Source organism: Castor canadensis, chromosome 6 (assembly GCF_047511655.1).
Source record: "Castor canadensis chromosome 6, mCasCan1.hap1v2, whole genome shotgun sequence".
In the NCBI taxonomy this organism is placed as follows: Eukaryota; Metazoa; Chordata; class Mammalia; order Rodentia; family Castoridae; genus Castor; species Castor canadensis.
The window spans coordinates 39,804,633-39,824,721 of NC_133391.1; the positions used below are offsets into that span (position 1 = coordinate 39,804,633).

At 47.9% G+C, this 20,089-nt stretch overlaps 1 protein-coding gene across 2 annotated transcripts in view; it reads left to right on the forward strand.

The window, feature by feature from the left end:
• The window catches only part of Cracr2a (calcium release activated channel regulator 2A), a 115,956-nt gene that overhangs the window by 83,014 nt on the left and 12,853 nt on the right, over nucleotides 1-20,089 (forward strand). For both annotated transcript variants that reach the window (XM_074076257.1, XM_020183452.2), the window contains 6 exons: nucleotides 2,267-2,312; nucleotides 4,272-4,378; nucleotides 7,268-7,610; nucleotides 10,419-10,551; nucleotides 15,754-15,835; nucleotides 15,908-16,022. In XM_074076257.1, coding sequence (XP_073932358.1) covers nucleotides 2,267-2,312; nucleotides 4,272-4,378; nucleotides 7,268-7,610; nucleotides 10,419-10,551; nucleotides 15,754-15,835; nucleotides 15,908-16,022 — 826 coding nt within the window. The remainder of the gene's footprint in view (nucleotides 1-2,266; nucleotides 2,313-4,271; nucleotides 4,379-7,267; nucleotides 7,611-10,418; nucleotides 10,552-15,753; nucleotides 15,836-15,907; nucleotides 16,023-20,089) is intronic.

Below are 20,089 nucleotides of genomic sequence, written 5' to 3' on the forward strand. Positions count from 1 at the left end.
TCCTAACTCACAAGCTTCTTTGGAGAGTCAGATGATAATATGGGACTCACAATGAGGCAGCAATGTGACAAAAAGAGATACCTACCTGTATGGGAGTAGCATTTCTTTAAATACTGTAGCTTCCACACAGAGATGGCTCTTCAAAACAGGAAATAACACAGAGTACTCCCCCATAAAGGGGTGATGCTCCAGGTCCCCAAAGTCCCCACCCAGGTGCAAGGTTACTAGCTTGCCTCCCACACAGAACCCAAACAGAGGGTCCTCCTGACATGAGAAACTCACTTTGAAATTCTCATGGTTTACAAATTCCCTGCACCCCACCCCACCCTCCCAACCTGTGCTGAAAGCATGGTCATGTACCCTCTGCTCACCACCTGCAAGTAACTGAAACCAACTCTGCTAGTGTTTTCTGCAAGACTGGGAGCATCAGAGGTCAGGTTCCCTGGTTGTTATTTATTTATTCCCTAAAATGTTTTTCTAGGGTGTGTGGTATATTTAGCTGAGTGCCACACCAACAGCAATACCCAATAAATGGTTGCATTATGGTGACAGAACCTGATCACTGCTGTGCCTGCCCTGCCCCCTCCAAAGTGTGGAATGGTACAGAGGCCACTGGCCTAAAGAGTTACAGAATCACAGAAGTGCAAGACACTTCGAGGTCACCTGGCCCACCCTTCCAACCTCTTACATTAGTGGAAGAAACTCCCAGTCATTAATCTTAAATGCATCCAGAGTCTCCTCACTCCCACACTCCCCTCTCTCGTTAATCCTCCATTTCCCCTTCCCACCCTCATGCATGGGCTCCTGCTTCAGAGATGGTCAGAATGGTTACAAGAGCTTGTTCCTGTGCTTGTCTGTGCCCATATCTCTGCCATCTCTGTGTGGTGGGTGAGCTCCCCGTGCTCCTAGCAAAGGCCACCCCACCCCTGTTCCCAGCTGGTGCTCTAGAGCTGATCCCATCCCCATCTTTTCTCACTCTCCTTTGTTGTCAGTTCTTTCTGTTTTGGAGAGACTAAAGTACACTCTAGTATTTCCTACCTTTCATCTCTTGTCTTCACTTCTTCATCCAACTACTTCCATTTCTTGCATCTCTTTACAATGAAACTTTGAGTTATTTACCTCTCTCTGTCTTCACATTCTCAACCCTCCAGTCAAGGTTGTTTTTTTTTCCCCACAGTTCTACTGAAACAGCTTTTGTCCAGGTCACCAATGACACCAGTCCAGTCACAGGGCCTCCCACCATCACCCCTTGTAATCTATTCTTTGAGGAAAGGTTTGAGACAGTGTCTCGCTATGTAGCCCAGGCTGACCTCAAACTTATGCTCCTCATCTCAGCCTTCTGAGGACTAGGATTACAGGCATGTACCACCACTCCTGGCCCTGGCAATCTGTTCTTAAACACAGCCTCTAGAGGGATTCTCTCAAAGCCAGAATCAAATCATGACACCCTCTACCATCCACGCCACCCCCATGCCGCCCCACCCCATGGTTTCATACCTCATTTGGAGTGAAAATCAAAGTTGTTATGGTAGCCCACAATGAAAAGGCAGGTTCACACTCACTCCCATTTTCCTCTGATTTATCTTCTAACTATTCTGTCTTTGAATACCCTGCCGCCTTCCCTTTGTTTCTCGCACTCAGGTATGTCCTAACTCAAGGCTTTCCCCTGCTCTCTGCTCTGCCTGAGGCTCTCCCGCCTTGCTCCTTTCCGCTCATCCAAGTCTGCTGAGAGGTGCCTCACCAGCCAGGCCATCCCTGACCACTGCGGTTGAAATTCAGGCCTCACTCTGGTTGCCTTTCACTGCTTTCCTGCTTTATTTTCTCAATAGCCCTTACCCTGTTTCCCACACTCAAGTTCCATGAAGCAAGGGCATTGAGTTTGGTTCTCTGCTGTGTCCTTGTGAGCTACAACAGTGCCTGGCAAGCAGTGGGGGGTGTGAGTGAATGCACACATGCATGAGTCAATCGGAGGTTCAAGGAGAGGGGGCAACAGCAAGCCCACAGGGAAGGGACTTTTATCGATGGAGGCCACGCATGATCCTGAAGAAAATGGGTGTCATAAGCCATTCTGTATTACCTGCCTGCTCTGAGCTGGTTCACACAAACTGTCCTCTGTCATGAGCCACATCCGTACAGAAAGAGATTCTGTACTCTCTGGGCCTCCACGCCAGGCCCTCCCTTCGCCCATCTGATGGGGAAATTGGTGCCTCTGGTTCTGCCAACTGCAAACTTCATTTTTGAATAGCTTCCCCCTTCCTGTCCACAGGGAAAGGAACAAACACCTCCGGGATGAACGGGACATAAATTTTCAGGTAATCGGCCAGTGCTCCCTTGGGGGAGGGGGGCGAGGGAGAAAAAGGCAGAGGGCCAGGGGCTGCCAGATCCATGTCAGGACTACTCAAGATTGTCCTGACACCTGGGATGTGTTGGATCCTTTATGTGTGGGCGGAATGAAGGCACAGATGTTTTGAAAATAAGTTTGAAAAATGCAAGGTGGCCTTGTAGGTGACAGTATGGAGAGTTCCCCTGAAGTAACACATTTTTCTCTTGGCAGGACAAGACTAAAATATTTGGGAAGGCCACATATTTCTTGGATGCAGAAATGATATTTCCATCCATGAGATGGTGCAGTTGAAATGTCATTATCACTTTTAAATCAAAACGTTCAGTGTTTTCTTTCATTTAAATTTTTATCTCTTGATGAACTCCTTTGCATTTTTACACTGTCATGACACAAAAATACGCATCTTGCTATTTGCATGTTGAATTTATGTACAGTTTTTTTTAACTCTGTAGGGACCCCTCCCCTTCTATACCTGAGAATCATGCCTGTATACTTTCCCAAATAACACAGAATTCATGTTTTCACTGTGAGTCACATTAATCAAAATCTAGGATTCTGTGCTCTCTGGCTCATCGGATGCTCTGAAGGGAAGGAAAATAGGGGCAGGAGTGGTTGGTTTGACTTCCTAATTATAAGACTATCATTCCAGGAAGTTTGTGTGTATTGCTGGGCACGTATTTAGCCACCTTGGACCATGACCCCAACTGTCACATGAGGGAAAAAGAATCCCTATCCTCTCCCCCGTATACCTCCTTTATCATGGGGACTTTTTAAGAAAATTTCTTGGAAAGGGGTGATGTGTACTGGACCCTTGGCTGAACAATAGCCTAAAGCAACTATATTGCCATGAAATAGATCCAGCGATTTATACTGCCAATCCCTGAGGGACCCTATTACACTCCCACTTCTTTGATCTCACCAATTGGCAGTGAACATCTCTGCCGCCCACCTGTGTGTACTATCAGAGCAAGGCTTAAGCCTACACATGTTTGTTTGATGGGAATGGTTATAATTGTCTTAGAAGTAACACTGAACTTGTTTGAAACTTCCAACCAAATGTCATCCCAATCCATCACCTCACTTCCCTTCACCTGCCAAACTCATTCTGCTTTGAAAGGAGGAGGGAATGAAAAACTCCAGTGAGGAGATGAAGAAAAGAAGGATCAAACCTTGTCGGTGAAGAGTAATAATTAAAGATTCACTTGAAATCATTAAAGCTATACCTTCAGGGGCCCTGGGAGCACAGCAGCTCCTCCTCAATTCTTTATGGAAGCATGGGATGACTGATTAATGAGGGACATTTCCTGTAATCCAGCTCCCCCTCATCTCCTGTGAGGGAGACTTCAGCAAAGGGGATGTGAGCCCCACTTCACCCAGATTCTCTGTTACAGATGTTTGAGCCATTTATCTACACCTGACCTGCTTCCAAAAAGATCTGAGAAATCCTACCCTAAGCAATGCACAGAGCACTGGGCTTATTAACGCTCTGGGCTGGTCCCATTCTCATTACATATGGGACCTTGAAGGTAAAGAGGAGACAGAACCATGTGGAAGACTGTCATTTACAATGCACAGCAGCTTTTTGTACTTGTAAATATTTTCCTGTGCCTTGAGCGTGTATCTCTTGTTTTTACCTTAACCTCTTGCACTTAAGCTATCAGTGCTCCTGAGAGGAACAGCATGGTGGTCCCCAGGTTCTACACTCTGCATTTGTTCCTTTGATTTGATTGTTAGAAAGGAGATAGAGGAATTCCAGTGGTGAGGGGAGGGGATGGCAAAAGGGGAGAGATCAGAAGGCTGCCTGCTTCCTTCAGAGACTTGTCTAGAGTCTGGCCTACAAGGTGGAAACAAGTTGTCCTTTTCTGCTCAAACCCTGGGGCAGATCTACAGGCATGGATCTCAGGGAGGGTATTTTGTGTTTCTACAGAAAGATAAGGCAGCCAAGGCAAACACAGCTGCTTCCAAGGCAAGCTGGAAGCAGAGATCTGGCTCTGTGATCGGCAAATATGTGGACGGCAGAGGAATTCTTAGGAGGTAAGTCACCATCCACGTGCTCATCCATTCACTCAGTTCGCACTCTTTGGAGCTGGCTGTGAGCCCATATTCTGTGCCCCTTGAGATGTGGCCCTGCTGGGGAGGTTTGAGGTCAGCTACACTTACTCCCCTAGAATCTTGTTGTGACATGGAAGCCAGAGGGGGACTTGCAGAGCAAGCCACTAGAATAGGCCACTGTTGCGATGGTGCATCCCTGCAGGGTGAGCCCGAAGGCTGATTTAGATAGGAAAAAAGGGCAAAGGGAGTGAGAGATGGAGGGTGTGGCTGGACCATGCTCTGTTGTCTGCTGAAAAGAATGGATGCACTTTTGATGTTGCCTATGAATGTTAGTATCATATGGAGTCTCTACTTGTTGAACTCTTTTGGAGATGACATTTGGGTTTGAATCATCATTTCATGATTCATACTTAATTTACTCGATGACAACATGCTTTGTTGCTGTTGGACAGCACGTGATTGAATTTCAGTGCCCAAAGGTATTGGCTTATTGCTCTTTCATAGAGCCATGCCCCCTCCTCTTTGGGGCAGATGCTTCTTTCACATGAATGGCCATAGAGAGTCTACGTAGAGGCACCCAGACTCTTAAATATCAGATTGGGAGAGAAAGTGTAAGCCTGTTTATGGAAAGGATCCCGAAGAATACAAGCATGAAATAAAAAGATGTGCAAAGGGAAAGTGACTTTGGGGATGTAAATCAGCTCATCAGGGAAGTCTTTGGGTCTCATCATCATGAGTTCCCTGTAATAGCTGAATAATGAGTTACAGTTTGGGAGCCAGATTTCTGCAGATGTATTGGCAAATTGGTTTCTGAGAACTGAATGTATTCATTGACTGATTGATCCAACAGGCATTTACTGACTACTATGTTCCAGGCATGCTTTCAAGTTCTGTGAAGGCTCCAAAGATAAATTAGACATGGCTCCATTACTAAATATCCATTACTAAAATGCTCATTGAATAAATAGTGAGAGCCTACTATGTGCAAGGTGCCATGCTGCCATGCTGTGCACTGGAGATGCAGTAAGGAGACAAACAGACCCTTCTCTGTTTCAAGAGCTGATAGATGAGCAGTGGAAACAGTAATCCTGTAAGCAACAAATTGTGCCCTCTAAATTCCAATATCGACATTGGCAAAAGCAGCTGCTCTTTCCATTGATGGCAGATAACAGTTGGTGGCAAAACCCAAAATGAACTTAGACGCACTAAGCCGAAGAAATTACAGAATGTCAACAGTGCTTGAGAATTGCCCAAATAAAAAGCTTTTTCTAAGAAATGCTTCATTTCAGGACCTATTTAAGTGGCTATTTCTTTCCTGGTTGCAGAGCCTTTGAAACACATGCTGTGTTTGTGTGGACCCACTTGCTCACGTGCACACAAATTGTGTGTATGAGCAGAGTGCAAATGGATGGGAATACTAATTGTGTTCTGAGTCAGATACCAGTTAATAGGCTTGATAGCATATAGAGGAGTCCTGATGGAAGGAAGCCAGTAGGCTTTTATGAAGGACTGATTTCATAAGCAGAGGGAAAGGTGCTTGAATTGCTATAAATCTCTCATTTTCTATCAAGGGATCCAAACCAATTCACATAGTTGTAAGCAAGCAGCCCATCTTAATTTACCTTTCAGAATTTCGGTTAGCTTCAGAATGCTGCCATGCATTTTGTTTCTCTTTTTCCTTCTTACTATTGGTCCTTAGGAGTAATATATATTATTAAGTCATGGGGGGAATAAAGGATATTCTACATATTCTGTGTACCTCCCTTTCTCCTTTGGCCCTAACACCTTGCTACTTCCTTCTCATTCCATTTTTTCTTCTAATCCGTGTGTGTGTGTGTGTGTGTGTGTGTGTGTGTGTGAGAGAGAGAGAGAGAGAGAGAGAGAGAGAGAGAGAGAGAGACAGAGAGAGAGAGAGAGAGAGAGAAAAAACAGAAAAAGAGACAGAGAGAGAGAGAGAGAGATTCAATTTGGCCCTAAGGTCCTCCCTGTCGTACTTTTATCCTCTTTGAGACAACTTTCATGCATCACCTCTACACCCCATTGCCCAATTCTCGCCACCTCCTCCTGCGGTACGCAAGTGCTTCTAGAAACATGTATGCACTGCACTTAGGTCTTCGAGGCCATATACCCCTGCCTCTGATCTCCAGGGACAGAGAAAATAAAGAGGAAGGAGAGTAGGATGGATGTGCCTTCTGACCCAAAGCCCAGTCTCAAGGAATGGCTGCCTCTGAGCCAGTGGATATCTGCTGTGTGTGAACGGAGAGCTTCCACAGCCATGGCACCTCTTCACGGTTAAGGGATGGCATGGGGACATGCCTGTTCTTATTCACTATCTCCTCTATGAATAGGCAGGGCAGATGGCTATGGAGAGAGAATGGAAGCTGAGTGTCTTACCTAAGGCCACACAGTAAATAAGGGCTGGTGCTGGGAGCTGCGCTTGGTCCCCCTGATTTGTTAATCCTGGGTGCTGTATTCCTAAGCCTGCCCACTCCTCTATTCACTATCTTCTCCTTTACAGTACAATTCCAATTTTTGAATTGTATTGTGTTTATTTGTGTCATTACTTCCTTAGTCCTCCACTAAGTCTAGCATTGCATAAGACAGGGCCAGGGTCCCTCTGTTCATGACTGCATCCTGGCCAGCTAGTCCCCAGTAATAATCTTTATCACACCAGGCCCTTAGGATCAGGGTGCTCAGGAGTTGCTGAAGGAAGCTGGATCTGTTATTTTTCTTTCCTCTCCTGGAGTCCTCCTCTCTGGAGGTGTGGTGCTCTTCGATTATCTGTTTGTCACAAATGCCATCAGGCAGGCCTCCAGCTCTGAATTCATCTACTTTCTGATTTTCTCCCGCTGTCTTCTTCCCCACCCGTAGCCAGTCAGAGGAGGAGGAGGAGGATGTGTTTGGTGTCTCAAGAAGGCGAAGCTCTCTGGGCCTGAGTGGATACCCCCTTACAGAAGAGGAGCCAGGAACTGGGGAGCCGGGGACTGGGGGGCCACCCTGCAGGGCCCTCCGCAGAATCATCTCCATTGAGGAAGACCCCCTGCCCCAGCTCCTGGATGGTGGCTGTGAGCGGCCACTGAGCAAGTGCCCAGAAGAGGAGGAGGAGGAGGTATCTGACCAAAGGACAGAAGGGCAAGCCCAGGGGACCCCAAACTTGGGACTCAGCCCCACATCTCCCCGAGGGCAGCCTGTTGGAAAAGAAGCCCTCTATAAGGTAAGGGTCAAGCCCAGCTTGATTCACAGCCAGCAGTCCTGTGACTTGTCTCCTGCCTTCAAGCCCAGGACCCCCAAGTTGTACCCAGGAAGCCAGCTCAGCCGTCTTGGAGCTCACTACATGGTGTCTTCAAAATGCTGCCTTACCCCGCTGAGCTGACTGTCTCTGGGAGAGATTCTGGGCCTGATGACTCCTCCTTATAACCTCTCATCCCCACTCTGTGCTTTCTCAGCTGATTAAGGGCCAAAGCATTTATTGAGCACCCTCTGAAGACAGACCCCCTGTGAGGCTCTGAGCAGAAAATATCAGATACTTTCAAAGTTGTAATTCTTTAACTGTTCTCAGCAGGACCAATCCCTGCTTTACAAAATATGCGGGGATTTTCTGGGCCTGGTGGCTCACACTTGTAATCTCAACTACTTGAGGGGAAGAGATAGGAGGATCATGGTTCTGGCCCAGGGCAAAGGTAGTGAGACCCCATCTTAATCAATAAACTGGGCATGTGGAACATGCCTGTGATCTTAGCAGTGTGGGAGGCTTAGGTAAAGGATTGCATCCAATGCTAGTCTGGGACAAAAATAAGATCCTACTCGAAAAATAACTAAAGAAAAAAGGTGTGTAGCTCAAGTGGTAGAGTGCTTGACTAGCAAGCCCAAGGCTCTGAGTTCAAACCCCAGTACCATTAAAAAAAAGGAATGTATTATTTATAATAGCAAATCATTGAAAACACCCAATTATAGAGATATAAATTGTAGTATGTTAATTAGTAGAATATTATACAGCTGTTAAAAATCAGCCTTAAAAAACTTTAATGACTCAGAGAAATATGTATAATTTAATAATTAGGGTAAATTTATATATACATATATATCTCACAGTTTTTAAAATAAAACATGTTCATATATCTACATATAGAAAAGACTAGAAGAAATGTATCAAAATGAATAGTGGCTGGTTATTTCAGGATAATAAGGCAGATTATAAAGAATTATCTGATTCCCCCCTAGCTTTCTGTATTTCCTAATTTTAAATGAACATATATTACTTTTTGTGTTTGATTTTTTTGTGGTGGTGGGGTTAGAACTCAGGACCTTATGCATGCTAGGCAAGCACTCTACTTCTTGCCTGTACCACCCGCAGCCCATTTTTTAAGCATGTCAGCAAGAATTCCTTTCCCCAGACCAGATGTCTCACCGTCACTGGGCAGGTGGACTGTTCCTCAGTCCTTGGTGCACAGGCTCAGTGCACAGACATGAGCAGGAGTTCACCACTCTTGTGAGTGAACTTACCTGAAGCTTAACCATCCTGGTGCTGGTGTTTTTGTGCCTGTGAAACAGAGCTGTGCCCAGAGGAAGAGGGAGGTGGTCGGTCACAGGGCTGAGGGCCAAGCAACACATCTGCCTCCAGGCCACCTCCTCCACCCTAGGTTTCACAGTCTCTACCTTGTACCTGTGCTTGGGGCCAAACAGATTGGTGTACTATATTTTCATCTCAAACAAGTGACAATGAAAGGGACAGAGACAAGAGACTGGCAGGGAGCCAGCACCATTGTGCAGTGCATGAATGAAGAAACTGGGACAGGAGACATCCTTTTTTGGGGGGCTTGAACTCAGAGCCTACACCTTGAGCTACTCTGTCAGTCCTTGTTTTTTATTTGTGTGTGTGTGTGTGTGTGTGTGTGTGTGTGTGTGTGTGTGTGTGTGTGATGAGTTTTTTCAAGATAGGATCTCCCAGAACTATTTACCTAGGCTGGCTTTGAACTGTAGTACTCCCGATCCCTGCCTCCTGAATAGCTAGGATTACAGGCGTGAGCCACCAGCACCTGGCAGAGACATCTTTTTGAGTGTAGGGTTTTTCAGTTTTCAGGTTTAAATCTTCTAGTTGACCTTGAGTTTCCTCCTAAGTACTGCATGGAATTTCTCCCCAAAGGACACTAGTGGCTTGTTTGTAACTGAGGTACTGCTAATACCAGCTGCTGCTCCATTATAGTATTTGCTCGATGAGAGAAGCTAATTCCCCCAAATCCGTTTCTAAATAGATTCCAAAGAACCTCTTCCTTTGCCCAGCCATGCTGAGCAGAGCCTAAGGCAGGGCTCAGGCAAGCAAACAGGTCCCTGGAAGCACCCAGCAGAAGGGAACTGGGCTGAACACCTGCCCCTTACACCATCTCCTAGTCACTCTGGGTCCTAGAGCAAGTTCACCCACTGCTGGGCTCAGAGTCCCGGACTGACAGGCAGGCCGACCCCCAGCTCTGTCCTCTTGGGTCAGGGAGAAGAAAAACAGAGGCTCAGGACTTCCCACCTTTCCTAGTGGAGATATGGAAGTGGGTCCCCAAGGAAGATGCCTTGCCTAGATGGAAGCTAAGTCGGGGGGAGCTGTGTGCTGGGAGGCAAGAGGGGCCTCCATGGTACCCAGGCTCTCAGTTATAGAGCAAAGAAAAGAGACTGTATCCCAACCAGCTGAGATACAGAGGTCTTCTTTCTCTCTCCTCATCCTTCCCTGCACAGAGAATTCTGCCTCCTCCTTAAGTTCCTGCTCTCTCATGTCTCCTCCTCTGTGCTCCCAGGGTGCTTTAATTATTTGGTGACACATTTGCCTGCTTCCTGTTCCTGGATCACACTAGGCAACTACTTCTCCTCTCTCCTTCTGGTGCTACTAGTTGCTTCTCTACCCCATGCTCAGCGCTGTGATCTGAGACTGGGGAGGCCTCCCAGGTGCTGGCCTCCTAAGGACCATGGCAGGGATGGTGGCAGCAGCAGGAGCTGGTGGCCATACCCAGTAGATGGTCAGACTGTCTGTCGTCCACAGGAGGAGAGCTCTCTCTCTGCTCCAGACCGGCTCTTTAAGATTGTGCTCGTGGGCAACTCTGCAGTGGGGAAGACGTCCTTCCTGCAGAGGTTCTGTGAGCACCACTTCTCCTCAGGCATGGCGGCCACTGTGGGTGAGTCCTTGGTCCAGGAGGGATTTGGAGCCCATGGGAGAGGACATGGCACTGCTAGTAGGGATGCCAGTGTCTGCTTTGCTCAGCATGGGGCTGGAAGGGCAAGGCAAAGCCAACCTTCCACCACCATGCTGACTTCTAAGCTCATTCTGTGTTGAGCTCAGCCCTGGACTTATGGAAATGCTGCTGGCAAAGATGGACTTAGGGCCCCTTGATGCCTTCTATGACTCCTCGGTCTACTCCGTCCTCACTTTTGGCATGACCCTGAATCTTCATGCTCCTCCAGGACTCACTGGGACTCCTCTAGAGACTGAGCCTTTGCAACACGCCAGTACTTCCTGGCCTTGCCCCTCTGTGTATGAGGGTGTGTGGCTGTATGTGCTGTGTGTGTCTCTCATTGATTTTTTTTTTTTTACAGTACTAGGTTTGAACTTAGCACCTCACACTTGCTAGGCAGGTGCTCTACCACTTGAGCCACGCCCCTAGCCCTTTTGTCTTTAGTTATTTTTCAAGTAAGTTTTCATAGTTTTGCCCAGGGCCAGCCTCAGACTACAGTCCTCCTCTGTACATCTCCCACATAGCTGGGATGATAGGAGAACACCACTACACTCAGCTTGTTGTTTGGGTTGGGGTCTTGCTGCCTTTTCCCCTTGGGCTGGCTTCAAACCATGATCCTCCAGATCCCCATCTCCCAAGTAGCTAGGATTACAGGCGTGTGCCACGGCATCTGGTGTTAATGATCACAACGAAATGTGGTCCTATTCTAAGATAATATTTTATTTAAATAGGGGTGTTAAGTTGGTTCACCCAAAGGTGCACATTTAATTAAATATGTGGCAAGACCCAAGGACATATTGACCTTTTAGCTTCTCTAGGTTGAATCACTCAGCAAAAAGTAAATACACTAAATTCCTACAGTGTGCTATTTAAGCAAGCTGATCAGTCAACTGCACTCAACCATACATTTCTCTGATCTGAGTATTGACCATAAGATTTCATATCCATCATTCCATCTATCTTCACAACAGGCCTGAGGATGGGTATTGCTATCAGCCCAATAGACAGATCAGGAAATTAAGGCCCACAGAGGTTAAGAGCCCTATCCACATTCCTGTCAGTTGGTTGGTGCTGACACCTGCCCCTCAAACCACACCTTCTAGCCCCTTCCACAATGGGCTGTTGACACTGGGCTATCTATCCCAATGATATTGAGTTGTACATACTTATCTCCTAATGAGTGGTAGGGGTTTTTACTGCCTCGGGAGGGAGGCAGAGGCTGGTTTGGGAAAGAGAGGCTGCAGAGGTTCAAAGGCACATCAGAAGTCCTGGGTCCCCATGCTGGCTCTTCGCCTGACTGGTTCTGTGATGTCAAGAGGACCTAATTCCTCTCTGGGCTTCCATTTCCGTTTCCATCTGAAAAGGAGGGGATTTGATCTTGGTGCCCCAAGCCCGGGTTTCTCACCAGACCATCCTGGGCCTTCATTTTCTGACAAACTGGCCTACAGGACAAACATCCTGTGCCCTAACGCCCTGCCTCGAGAAATTCACTTCTTTCTGTCATTCCGGCTCTTCCACCCTTTATCCTATCAGTGGGTCTCTTCCCACATGCTTCAGTGTTCTTCTGATGGCTGGGCCTTTTCCTAGACTGTTGTCACATCAGGGACATCCTCCTGTCCTTCCATTCTGCCCCACTCCACCAAAGACTGAGTGTATCCCAAGGCAAAGCACTGGGACCTAAAGGGAAACAGGACAGAGACTTGAAACCAAGCCCAGGAGAGTCTGGCCTTGAGAGGAACCGTGGAGAGTGAGTGGAGGACACTGAGCATGGCCATGGCTGTGTCTCCAGCACAGACCTGTGGGGGGAGGGGAATGGACTCCCTCAGACCCTCAAATGCTCATCCTCTGAGCAGTGTGCCTGTCCTGCAGTAGAATCAGGTCCATGTATATTTCCAACCTGTGGCCCTGAGACAGAAGGCTTGGAAAAAGAGAAAGTTAGACTCATTTGCACTGTCCAGGAGGCCAGTGATGGAAGCCCCCACAATTTAGGAAGGAGAAAAAAAATAATCAAAGGGATGTCCTTCATGGCATTGCTCAAACAACACCAGAGTGGCATCTCATTGAGTTCCCTGCTATCAACATGTTGGTGAGCAGAACACATGTTGAATGAACACATGTTCCCTGAACACATGTTGGTGAGCAGACCCTGGCCACCCAGAAGATTCTGTCTTTACAGAGAGTCACAACCCACAGCAGCCCAACCCCAACACAGCACAGCCAGCAGCAGGGACCATGCTCTTCTTCCAGGCTCATCTCCATCACCAACTTCCTGGTCTCCCAAGCCTCACAGTACATGGTGTGCTGGACTCTTGCTTGGGTGAACTATGAGGTGCTATAATAGGACTGTGTGAGTTGGGACATCCTGCCTACCCCACTTTAGGAACCAACTTGCTCCTTCAAGAGCAGCTGCTTTGACCCTGTGGGTGTCCTGGAAACCTCTGTTGCTAGAAAGAACTCAGGAAAAAGTCTGGTCATGTTTTGAGAAAACCAAGGTCCACAGTCAGAGTGACCACTACAGACCTGAGACTCCAAGTCCCATGCTTGTTCCACTGCTCCACATTGGCGCACAACCTCCCTACTTTAAATTGCAGCCCAGAAGCCACAAGTTTCTCCAAGAGCATTTTCTGACAGAATGTCCTCTGTCCTCTCTTTGCCACCAGCCCAGATCCTATCCCACTCCACTTCTCTGAAGAGAAGCCCTTGGAGCACCTGTCTCCATGACAGCTTGCTGACAGTCCCTTCTCCTGGATGGCAATGGCTTTGGCCTGTCTTCTCCAGAAAGGTTGATGATACCTTCCTGGGGTCCTTCAGGCCAGCCCTCACCCCACCATCCCCATGGCATGCTTCCTGGCTTCAGCCCTCATGCAGGAACCAATCAGGCCGAAGGTCACCTGGATGCGATCATTCAGTGCTACAGCTGAATGTAAAGATCATGAACACCCAACTTAGCCCCTTAAGCCTCCGTCTCACCTCAGCTTAAGAAGAGAAAAGTCAATGTCCCAAAATGAGGTGAGGAGATGTCATGAAGGTCACCCAATCAGGCTATGGAGAATTGAAAAAGAAGCACAGAACACAGGTCTCCTGACGCCTGGACATTTAGTACTGGTGACAATCTTAAAATCCGTTTAGCCCCTTATCATTCTGCACTGCCTCTTCTGTTGGGCACTGGCTTTCTCCTGCCTGGTGTCTGGGTGGTGTCTGTCCATTCCCACCTCCTTAAATTCTCCTTGAGTCCTCTGACCATACAGCCAGCCCCTGTGGGCTCCTTTATCTGCCTCCTTGGCCTACCTGTCTGACACTGCGGGGAGAATCGCCCTGCAGCCAATGTCCAGTGGAGTGTCTCACCAAGCTCACCACAGCACAGGACACATTTCTCCAGCACTCCTTTGTCTGTCCCACTCCCTGCAAGGCAGAGCTCCCTGTTCTCCAGCAAAGCAATGACCAGGGTGGCAGACCAGGCCCGCCGAAGGCAGCAAAGATCAGCCACATGTGGAAGCACCCACCTGCTTTTCCCCTGCTTGCCTTGCCAGAAAGCAGAGGACTCTGTCCTGGGGCTTTGGACTCACTGGCTGGTGTCAGATCTGGCCTTCAGGTATATTGATGATGGCTGGTTTTCTCCCGAGTAGTTATTAGAAAGCAGGCCACCCCTTCCATCTCCCAGAGCATAGACCAGAGAACCCCAGTGCTTTTAGGCAAGAAGAAAACTCACTATTGGATTCAGCTGCCAGCCAGTTGCCATCTGTGTGGATGGAGCCCCTGACCGGGGGTGGGGGTGGGGTGGGGGGGGGTGGGGGGGTGGTTCCCAGGTGAAATGATGCTCCCGGCAGCCTGTGCTCCCTGTGCTGCTGTACATGGAGCAGTTGGGCTTCAGTGCTAGGTTTGCAGCTCAGCTCCAGCAAAGTGTGGCCACTGGGCCAGCCCCTTCATCTCTCCATGGTGTGTGTGTGTGCGTGTGTGCATGGGTGTGCACATAACCCTCACGTAGATGTCACAGGGACACTGTGAAAGATGGAGAGAGTCCATCTTCCTGGCCTAGCCTCTCCTTGTCAGCAGAGCCTGGGATGAATGTTTTCCACTGCTCACCTCTTCCATCTCTGTCTGACTCTTCTGTCACTCTCTGTCCTGTGGCCCATTGCTGCTATTCCTCTCCTGAGTCTCCTGGGCAAGGATCTCCCGACCTTTTTGAAGGTGGGAGGTGGTTGCCCTCAAGTTCTACCACTGGGGACCTTAAGGGGGAAGACTTTTAGAATGTCTTTATGCATTTGTGAACATTCTTAGAGGTGGCAGAAGAAAGGAAGATCTAGGCCAAAGAACTTCTCTTAAGGTTCTATTGCGGTTCTAACCTCAGGGCTGCTGGAGGGTGCGGAATGCATGTCACTGACCTTGTTCCTTCTCTCTGGGATAGATGACCCCAGGGAGGGTCACCCTTGTAAGATAATTGTGAATGACCCTGTGATGGGCGAGGAGTTCTCAACCCTTCTCAAGGGCAAATGCTGCCTTTGGCTTCCTCCCCCACCTCTTCTCTTCTGTCCTTTCCTCTATCTGCCAGCCCCTTTCCTCCTCCTCCCCAGTCCTCCTCCTCTTCCTCCTTCTCCTCCACACACCTTTGGATTGGCTGATGGAAATCTTAAAGCAGAAGGTTTGAATTTATTATGATTTTATAAAGGATTTTAACCAAAAGAAGAAACAGAGAAAGAGGGATGAAGGAAGGAAGGAAGGAAGGAAGGAGGGAAGGGGGGAAATAAACATGGGGATAGTTTTTCCTCCTCTTTCATTTCCCAGTGAGGAAGTAAACTCATGACTTACCAGCAATCATATTTGCACTGCTTATTTGCAGGTGCAATCTGACGTGGTCCTTGTATGGCACCCTGCAGAGGTATAGACTGGCACAGTGATGAGGCTGCAGTTGATAGAGGTTAAGTGATGTGATCAAGGTCCCGCAGTAAATAAGTAGCAGAGACAGGACCAGAACTCGGGTCCCTGTCCTCCCTGTCCAGTGCTCCACTCATTTCCCACACTGCCTCCCAGAAGCTGCTCAGGAAGGGTGTTCACCAAGGCCCCTTGTGATTCTAGACATGGAAGAGTGTTTCTGACTTGGAAATGAAGGTGCCTGAGGCAACCCTGACAGGCCTGTTCCACTTATAGGCATCGATTACCGCGTGAAGACGGTGACTGTGGATGGCTCACGGGTGGCCCTGCAGCTGTGGGACACAGCTGGGCAGGAGAGGTGAGGAGCTGCCCCTGCAGGTTGGGGCTCCTGAAAAAGCCCTGCACCCTGACCTTGGCTCTCCTGTGACAGGTATCGCTGTGTCACCCAGCAGTTCTTCAGAAAGGCCGATGGCGTCGTCATCATGTATGATCTCACAGCCAAGCAGTCCTTCCTGTCGGTTCGGCAATGGCTGAACAGTGTGGAGGTGAGTGGCCATCTTCCTGGGAGCCCTCAGGCTTGCACAGGCTTCTCCTGTCATTCCTGCCCTCTCCTCCTGGCCCTCTGTGCTTTCACACTCGGATCCAGAGTTCACCTGCTCAAAAGCAGACAGTCAAGCATTTGTCTGTTCACTCACGTTCCTGTACCACGCTACTTCCTGGGGATCAGAAGTGGGGAAGACAGACACAGTCCCTGCCCTTGTGGGCAGAGGGGGACATGAAAAATACAGATTACATACCCATGCTATGGCTTGCGTGTGCACACCAGCACTCAGGTGGAAATTTAGCCCCCACTGTGAGCTATTAAGAGGGTGGAAGCTTAATTTGACTATGGTATTTGGAGGTGGGACCTTTAGGAAGTATTTAAGATTAAAGAATGGGGACTATGACTTTTTAAGAGGAGAAAGAAAGACCTAAGTAAGAATGCTCTGTCCCTATAAAGATGCCCAAAGGCTCTATAGAGTCCTGTCTGAATTTGAACTTGCTAACCTTCAGAACCAGGGAACAAATAAGCCTTTATTCTTTATGAATTACTCTGTCTGTGGTATTCGGTTATAACCACCGACAACAGACTAAAACAGCCAGTACCTGTGTCATCACGACTGCTGTGTGCTGAGCAGGGGGACTGGGTTGGAGAAGGGGCACGGACTGGAGTATCAAGGAACTGAATGTCGAAATTCTTCCCCAATCTCACCATGGCACTCCACCCCCTGCATCTTTTGAGCTTCAGTAGGCCCAGCTGTACCTGCCCAGGAGCCAATCGGTGCAGGATTTGGGGGCATCTGTCTTAACCCTTCATACAAGGGGAGGTTGGTCTGTAACCCAAGTGCTCCAGGCTCCTTCCAAAAGGTAAAGGCCTGGGCAAAGCCCTGAGCAATTACATCCTTGAATTCGGGATAATCTGTGAGACTCTGCCTTCTCAATGAACGCTAGCGGCAGGTTGCTTTGTGAGTGCTAAGCACTTCCTGCGCAAATGCACATCATCCTCTCCCACCTCGGTGCAGGCTCTCAAGGCCGAGGTGGTAAGGACAAGCCACTTACTGCTTTCACAAAGTAGTCAAGTGGTATGTCCTAATGCCCTCCTCCATCAGGACCCATCATTTGTTCATTTATCTGTCCAAAAAATTTCCAGGCAGTGCCCTTGGGGCTGGGAATTATAGCAGACAAGCAGGAAACAGTTTGTGCCTCGTGAAGCTTAGGTCAGCCTTCTGCTCCAAAGCCTTATGACCCCACGCAGTCTCTGTCACATACTTATGACTCTGTCGTAAATCACATGCTTACCACATGTATCTCCTGCCATCCCTGTGCCTCCTGAGAGATGAAGCATGTCTTTGTCATTGTAACCAGGTGCTTGGGGTGGAGCTCCACATCACTGGTGCTTACCAGATGCTAGATGAGTGAATGCACACGTTGTTGTGAAGGCACACTACGAGGGTTGTTGATTTCTTCCTCCATTTGGCCCTGAGATACCTATGATTCCTCCCACCAAAATCTGCTTCTCGTGGAGTTTTGCCCTGCTGGGCCACTCACCTTCTCTGCTGTTGATCTCATTACCAAGAAAAATAAGAAAAGGAATGGAAAACAGATTCAAGGGTTTCAAAAAATTTGCATAGTACAAACCATTTCTCAAAATTACTATGCCTAAAATACAAGTAAGAAAACATATGTTTTGAAATGTGGTAGATCACATATGCATCAAGTTCATAGGGTAGCAAATGGCCTGGGTAGAACTGGCAGTGATTCCAGAATTTATGACATCATTTTTTCTTTTCCCTTCCTCTTCCTCCTCCTCCTCTTTTGCCTCCTCCTCTAGAGCAGTACAGAGAAAGGTTTGGTGGTCATGGTTCTGGGCCCCTCATCGCCCTTTCTCAGTGAGATGTTTGACATCTTTTTGTATATTAGAGGTCCTGATACAACTCTGTTAGACTAAAGGGTTTCCTCTGTGAAAATCACCACTCTAGTACACCTGTCTCTTTCTTAAATGAAGAAATTGAGGTCATAATTTTTCCAAAGGCCGACATTCTTCTCCTATTCCCAGATATTTAATTGTCTAGGCAGCAGCAACCCAAGTGTCTGGGATTAATGTGAGTAGATGGAAACAGATTTGTGGAACTGTGCATTCTGCCATCTCTAGGGATGTAGTTTTCAGGGCTCCTGATTTGCACAGAGAACCTGGAATCTAGCAAGAGAGATAGAATATCAGGATGAATTTTGTGGTGGAGAAGAAACCTCAGAAGGCTTCAATGTAGCTGGGATTAAGACTCCAGCCCTTCAGACAACTATGTACCAAGCACCCCATCTGCCTGGGATAGGGCTGACAGCACCATCAGACTGTGCCTGGCAACATACCCCATGGAAGCCTTGGAGCACCCATGGCCTTGGACCTCCAGTCTAGTAACTCAGAATCATCTAAGTGTGGGTAATCTGTAGTTTGATTTTTTCTTTTAAAAAAAATTAGTAAAAGGTATAATTGAAGTCTAAATGATAACTCTGCACTGGATGGACATGAGATGCTCCAAGCAGGATGATCCAAACCCTGAAAATTGGAGAAAGAAAAACATAACATCTCCCCAGGTGATTTTGATGTTCAGCCACCATGTTTTCCAGCCCAAACCAGTGCTTTTCAAATTCCCACATACCTGGGAATCTCCTGCAGAAGGACTCAGAAGATCTGAACCAGGGGCTGAGATTTTTGCATTCCTAACAAATTCGAAGGGGAGATCAGTGTTGCTTTTCCAGGGATCACCCTTTGAGCAGCAGGGCTCTGAGTCACGTTCAAAAACACTGATGACCCCTTACCAAGAATTTGCCAAACATGGGCCACCCACCCAGAACTCACTGGGCACCCTGGAGGACTTTGTGGGGTGGACCAGGAAATGCATTCCATTCGGTGGCATGGGATTTCTGGAACAAATGTGAGAGGCTGTGTCAAATGGTGGAGTGTGAGTTGAAGGTTGGAACAGAAGCGTCATAAATGCAATTAGTCCCTGATTCTTGAAAAGCTAAGTCATTCCTGCCTTGGCAACCAGCAATCAGAGGTGTCAGGTGATAGATTAAAACTTGACACCTAATTTGATCTGAGGGGAACTGAAAATAATAAGTACCTTATATTTGTGGGGCACCTTATTTTTCCAAAGAGCTCCAATCACCTTGTCAACTCCCTCACGTGGAAAAGGAGGGTGGAGGGGGAGCTTTAATAAGAACCTTCATGGTTATGAAGTCTTGTTATTAGCTGAATGGTGGCCAGCTGTTCACGGTGCCCCCTTCCTCCCTCCACCTGAAAAGCAGCACAAGAAAAGAGGGCTTAAATTACCATCCAAGGGCTGACAGGAAAGATTTACCCTCCGAAGAAATGGTTGGGGGTGGAATAGATGATGCGGGAGGCAATGGAGTTCTCTGGAAAGGAAGTCCTTACCATACAAGTTCAGCCACTTCCCGGCCATGACATGTTGGTCAATCATTCAGTGAACAAACTGTTCTGGAAGACTCCTCCTGGTCCCCCTAAATTCTATAGTGTATGGCATTAGACTCTCTTCAAGGGCCCAGGACAGAACCAGGGCGTGGAGGCAGGGCATGTGAATGGAAGGACCCTTGAGGTCCTTCTAGCTCAAAAAGAAACAGAATCCTTTCACGTAAGAGAACACCTGCAGTGCTTGTTTTTCATTACTACGGAAAAATATATGAGGGAAGGCACTTATGAAGAAAAGTTTATTTAGCTCACAGTTTGGAAGGACGGAAGACATGGCACCTGTGTTGGTTCAGCTCTGGAGAGGACCCTCTTGGCTGTGTCACATCATGGTGGATGGCATCATGGCGGAAGTGTGTGTGAGAGAGGAAGAGATCACAATATGAAACAGGAAGCCAAAGAGAAGGGGAGGCGCCAGGCTCACTCTCCCTATGATAAGACTCTCAGAAGAACTAACCAGGGTCCCACAAGAAAACTACCTTAATCCCTTCAAGGGTACACCCCTAAAGACCTAATGGCCTCCCACTAGGCCCCACCTCTCAAAGGTCCCACCTTCCAGCATGACCATACTGAGAATCATGGCATGCT